The 6,000-nt window shown below is 50.1% G+C and overlaps 1 protein-coding gene across 3 annotated transcripts in view; it reads left to right on the top strand.

The window, feature by feature from the left end:
* The first annotated feature begins 770 nt into the window (after positions 1 to 770).
* Positions 771 to 6,000, top strand: part of Pcnx2 (pecanex 2) — a 167,508-nt gene continuing 162,278 nt past the window's right edge. For all 3 annotated transcript variants that reach the window (XR_013051388.1, XM_006982493.3, XM_076572346.1), the window contains exon 1: positions 771 to 1,145. Coding sequence is in view for 2 of the 3 variants with exons in the window: in XM_006982493.3 (XP_006982555.3) it covers positions 993 to 1,145 (153 nt within the window). In the remaining variant the exon portion in view is untranslated. The remainder of the gene's footprint in view (positions 1,146 to 6,000) is intronic.

Genomic DNA, 6,000 nt, shown 5'->3' with positions numbered 1-6,000 from the left:
CATAAAAATCTGCTTTTCTCCTTTTCTTCCCTCTCCTCCTGTCTCCCCTGCTTCTTTTCCCCTAGTCTTTTCCTCCTAGTCGAAATGGTAGATTGATATCCTGGATGATGTTCAGGAAACATATAAAAAGACAGAGAACGAGATGCAGTTGCTCACGCCTGTAATCTCAATACTCTGGAGGATTGCCATGGATTTTCAAGCCAGCCTGAGCCACACAATCCCTTCCAAGTCAATCCAGTCTGCAGAGTGAGACCCTGCCTCACAAATGAAATAAAACAACGTAAAATAAAAACACCAGTGACTAATTGAAGCTTTAAAGATTGTTTCAGAAAGACGGTTGTCGTTTCTGTGTGCCCAGTTGGGTAACTGGGCGTGGAGGAGAAAAACTCAGAGTGGAAGTCAATGAGAGCAGATCAGGTCAAGCATAAAACTTCAGAGGCTCTGGTCTGTGGCCCACCAAGGTCACAGGGGCCAAAGGCCCTCAGGTGGAGCTCAGAGGAAATTGCTTTGCGTGCTGCAAGCCTGGGACTTGAGGTTAGACAAACCTTTTGGTCCAAGTGGCAAAACAAAATCAAAAGCCAAGGAGTTTCCTGTCTGTGGTTCTCACACGGGAACATTCTTGGTTCTCACACCTCGCAAACTCACTCCTGGGAGACTCAGAGAGAAAGGCTGGTGGAGCCCCGGCTATCAAGAAGGGAGAGGGAGGGACTGAGCTCCTTCTGGGGTGGGCATAGGGCGGAGCCGCGGGAGCATCCTTGAGCAGCCATCGCGAAGCATGATGGGAAAATCCTCCTTCCCTTGGACATGGCGCGCACCTGCCCGGCAACCCCGGCCGGCTCCAGCACCGCGCTGTACCAGTCCGCGCTGTCCAGCGTCTGCCGCGGGTTGGGCGGCGGCGGCGCCGGGGGCGGGGGCTCCACCGGAGCACACCGGTACACATCACCCTACTGAGCCCCAGGGTGCTGAGCCCCAGGGCACGCAAGATCCCTGGCATGGCGTCCCAGGTGTTGCAGCTGCTCAGGCAGGGAGTGTGGGCCGCGCTCACAGGGGGCTGGTACCATGACCCCGAGCATAGCAAATTCACCAACAGCTGTCACCTCTACCTGTGGCTGTTCCTGCTGCTGCTGCCACTGGCCCTGCACCTGGTGAGTCCCCAGCTTAGGAATGGATGGGGGCGGGGGTTAGGGGGGAAGAAGAAGAAGCTGGAAGGGAGGAGGAAGAAAAGGAGGAAAGGAAATTAACAAGAGGAAAAGAGAAGGAGAGGGGAGAGAAGGAAGCAGAGGAATGAGGTAGAAAGAACAAAAGAGAGGAGGGAGAGAGGATATGAAGGAGAAAGAGAAGGAAGGGGATGGAGAGCCACAGAGGAGACCTGGGATGGGAAGGGGGCAGCGACCTTTGAGAAGTAGGGACGGAAGAATGTGGGGGACTGGGGACAGCAGTCCTGCAGGACACCAGGGAGTCACAGGATAGAAGTAGCTAGGACTTTGGGGACTGTGGGCTCATTAAGAATTGATGCGGTCTGCCTGGATGAGTCAGGTCCTGCTGGTGGGAGTTGTTGAGACTGGCTTGTGGGTACCCAACCCTAGGCCTCAAGGCTCGGGATGATATCTGCTATAACACATCGTGCACAGTCACAATGAAAAGGCAATCTGAGTTCTCCCAGGCGACCTGATTTCGGTTGTTTTTTGTTTTTTGTTTTTCCTCTCCTCTCCTCTCTTCCTGTTTTGCTTTAGGAAGGCAGATTCTACCATCAATTGCTTTGCAATTTCTACACCGTGGTGTATAGAAGTCTGAAAAAAAATAACAGGAGTGGATAAATAATGTCATGTACTGTATTCCAGAGCAGTGTGGCATCTCCTCCTCCGGGATGGACCCCAATAGGATGCTAGAGAATGCTTGCTGAGAGACCACATAGATGACCTTCATAGGTCAGTCAAACACAGAGGTAGCTGAAGCCATGACGAACCTTCCTTAAAAGCTGCCTGCCGTTAAACCTCAGCTAGGAGTCAGTTCTGGGGTGTCTGTGAAGGACTTTACCCCTAAAACAGCACGTGACTGTGTTCTCCTCCACAAAGTCTTCAATGAGTTAGCATGGCTGACAGGTCCCGAGTCTGACATTGGAGATGCCTGTGGCTTGGCATGCCCAGACTCTGGTTCTTTTTCTGGCAGTTTGTCCAGAGCTGTGGTTCTGAAGGCAGGCTGCCTCAGGTGACTTCTGGTTCCAGCTTTTCCCAGTTCTGGAACCTTGAAAGAAGTTAATCTACTCTTGCTTTTCATTTTCTAGGCTACAATACAAGAGAAAGAATACAACCGGGGCTTTATCTTTGCATTTTATTTATTTGTGTGTGTGTGCATGGTGTGCTGTGTGTATGATATGCATGTGTGATGTGTGTATGGTGTGCTGTGTGTGTGTGTGTAGTATATATGTGTGTGTGTGTGATGTGTGTGTGGTGGTGTGTTTGTGTGAGAGATGTGTGTGTGGTGTGCTGTGTGTGATATGTATGCGTGTGGTATCTGTGTGTGTATGATGTGTGTGTCTATGTATGGTGTGGGGGTTGAGGTGTGTGTGGTGTGTGTATGGTGTGTATGTGTGTGTATGTGTATAGGGGGTTGTGGTATGTGTGGAGTGTGTGTGTGTGTGTGTGTGTGTGTATAGGGGGTTGTGGTGTGTGTGGAGTGTGTATGTGTACTTGCAGGCATGTAGAGAGGTCAGAGGACAATTTACAGGGTTTCTGCTATGTGGGCTCAGTGGATCAAAATGAGGTCATTCAGCTTGGTGGCAGGTGCCTTTATCCACTGAGCTATCTTGTGGCCACTAGAACCAGTGTGTGGGTGCAGTGGAGTTCAATGAGACAGTACACATGACGTCTTGTCTGGATCAGTCTGACTTGGACCTGGGCTTACCAGCTTATTAGACTGATGTTGGAGCTACCTAGACTTTAGTTTTTTAAGGTAGAGTCCCTTCCAGAGAGTGGTGGAGTCCCTCCCAGAGAGTGGTGGAGTCCCTTCCAGAGAGTGGTGGAGGCCCTCCCAGAGAGTGGTGGAGGCCCTTCCAGAGAGTGATAGAGTCCCTTCCAGAGAGTGATGGAGGCCCTTCCAGAGAGTGGTGGAGACCCTCCCAGAGAGTGGTGGAGGCCCTTCCAGAGAGTGATGGAGACCCTCCCAGAGAGTGATGGAGGCCCTTCCAGAGAGTGGTGAAGGCCCTTCCAGAGAGTGGTGGAGTCCCTTCCAGAGAGTGATAGAGTCCCTTCCAGAGAGTGATAGAGGCCCTTCCAGAGAATAGTGGAGTCCCTCCCAGAGAGTGGTAGAGTCCCTTCCAGAGAGTGATGGAGGCCCTTCCAGAGAGTGATGGAGTCCCTCCCAGAGAGTGATGGAGGCCCTTCCAGAGAGTGATGGAGGCCCTTCCAGAGAGTGATAGAGTCCCTCCCAGAGAGTGATGGAGGCCCTTCCAGAGAGTGATGGAGGCCCTTCCAGAGAGTGGTAGAGGCCCTTCCAGAGAGTGATGGAGTCCCTTCCAGAGAGTGCTGGTGTTAAAATGTGTCTGGATGCTGGTCTTTTGGATGTAATCTCAAAGCAGAGGATACAGATGAGCCATTAGATCAGGGTGGGCCTCCCAGCGCAGGGAAGGACTCCAGGGTGAGTAGGTCAGGTGTTTGTCCACTGTGGGAAGTAAAGAGGTAGGATTATCATGTGACAGGGAGGGTGATGGGACATGTTGGGAGACGTTGCCTAGGCTAGACCTTATAGAACTTATTAGCCACCAGGAGTTTGAGTTCAACTCTCGGTACAGAAAAAAAATACTCAAAAATATAAGCTTGAGGTAGGATATGAGTTAGTTTCTAACCCCAAGGGTTTTTGTTGTCATTGCTACTGTTTTTTGCTTTTGCGTTTTGAGACAGAGTCTCTGATAGCCCAGGCTGGCCATGAGCTTCTGAACCTCCTGTTTCTATCTCCTGAGTGCTGAGATGACAGGTGTGTGTGTACCAACATCCCTGGCTTCTGGTTGTTAGTCTGGCGGGGAAAAGCCTAACCTGTCAGGCTGTGGTGGTGCACGCCTTTAATCCCAGCACTCAGGAGGCAGAGCTCTGTGAGTTCGAGGCCAGCCTGGTCTACAGAGTGAGTTCCAGGAAAGGTGCAAAGCTACACAGAGAAACCCTGTCTTGGGAGGGAGGGGAGGGAGCCTAACTGTCAGAAAAGTTGCAAGACTCATACAAAGGGTGCTCTGCCGTCTTCACTGGATAACCAAGTCTTAGCGTTTTACATTTTACCATGTGTAGTGACCACCATCCTTGTTGCTGTGGCAACGTGCCTAACATAAGCAGCTTAAAGAAGGGCAGTTTACTTAGGCGCACAGCTCAAGGGTGCATTCATCCTGACAGGAAAGGCTTGGTGGCAGGAGGGTGAGCTGACTGGTCACATTATGCCCTGAGTCAGGAAGAAAGACAGATGGGAGCTGGTACTCCGCTCACTTCCCTTTTATTCAGTTTGGGACCCCAACCCATGGGGGGGCACCGTCCACATTCAGGGTGAGTTCTCTAACCTCAACCAACCCAGTCTAGAAAGCCCCTTACAGACACGCCCAGAGGCTCGCCTTCCGAGTGACTCTAGATCCTGTGACGCTGACGATCAAGATTCACTGTCACAAGTGTCTCATATCTACTTCACTGCTTACTTTATGTGTTTATACGTTAAAAATAAACATACTATACTATTTCAAAATAAGTGATGGACCACAAGACACTGCCTGCATAGCAACAGCACTGTGTATCACATAGGAACGACAGTCACCCACATCATCCTCACGTGAGAGAATGATTGAAATAATGCTGTTTTCTAACGTGTGCCTTCTATACAGATGTCCCCCATCACGTCCGGTGTAGTAGGGCGTCTTGCTTTTTCTGGATCAAAGATCCCATCAAGGATCTTGAACAGTTTCCAGGTCCTTGGTTAACCTTTACTCCAGAGGGTCCTCAACCCCTTTTACTTTTTGTAGTATTTAAAGTTATTTTGTAGAATATTTCTTAATTTGTATTTTTCTGTTTTCTGGGGGTTATGTGTGTGACTGAGAGTTTTGGGAAGGCGACACTAAAACAGGCTGTGTCCTTGTGCAGCATGTTGAGAGACATGACAGATTCTCCCACCTCCACTCCCATCAATGCTGCTGTTGACTGTGGTCATGGGTCGGCATGGAGCCAACTAGGTTTCTGCACTGTGAAGTATGTATTTCCTTTCTGCTTTTAGCAGTCGGTGAATTGAAAACTCTATAGGTCTCATTTGCCATCAGTTTTAAACCCAGTGGCTGTCATACTCTGACTTAAAATACTTCTCACAATGGTACTCACAAAATGCTGCCTTTGCACCTCTGTACTTCTTCCAGCCTTCCTCAGTTGGCTTTGTTCTGCTGAAGAGAGTGTTCTCTGACCTTTGCTCCCTAGAGCTGTATTCTGTTACCATTGACTTCATAGAAGCATTTTGTGTGTCTGTGTCTGTGTGATTGTGTGCATGTGACCCATGAATGTGTAGAGGCCAGCTTTTGCCATGGGGTGTCTTCTTCAATTGCTCCCCTCCTTACTCGCTGAGACAAGGTCTGTCTCTGAACCTGGAGTTCCCCAGTTCAACCAGGCTGGCTGGCTAGTGAGTTCCAGGAAACCTTCTGTCTCCACTCTCCAGCTCTGGGATTGCAAGCATAGATGGCCACACAGGCTTTTTCCGTGGGCATCAGGGGTTAAACTTGGGTCCTCCTGTTTAGGTGCCTGGCACCTTCTTCCATTCCATAAGCATTCCTTTTGATGTTCAGTTGTAACCAATTATCTGCCCAGGACTCTTCTACTCTACCTGGATAGGGACTCTGTATGCAAGGAGATACAGTTTGGTCACTGGGAATCCTGGGTCCCCAGGGGCGGGGGCTGGAGGACACAGAGCTCTCAGCTCACGCCCTACATCAGAAGCCTATTACTCTAGGCTTTAGCAGACATGCACTTGTTCTGGGCTTTAAGCACC

The sequence above is a fragment of the Peromyscus maniculatus genome, chromosome 5, assembly GCF_049852395.1.
Source record: "Peromyscus maniculatus bairdii isolate BWxNUB_F1_BW_parent chromosome 5, HU_Pman_BW_mat_3.1, whole genome shotgun sequence".
Classification (NCBI taxonomy): domain Eukaryota; kingdom Metazoa; phylum Chordata; class Mammalia; order Rodentia; family Cricetidae; genus Peromyscus; species Peromyscus maniculatus.
Note: the sequence above shows the minus strand (reverse complement) of the source record. Positions and strands in the feature narration are given on the sequence as shown.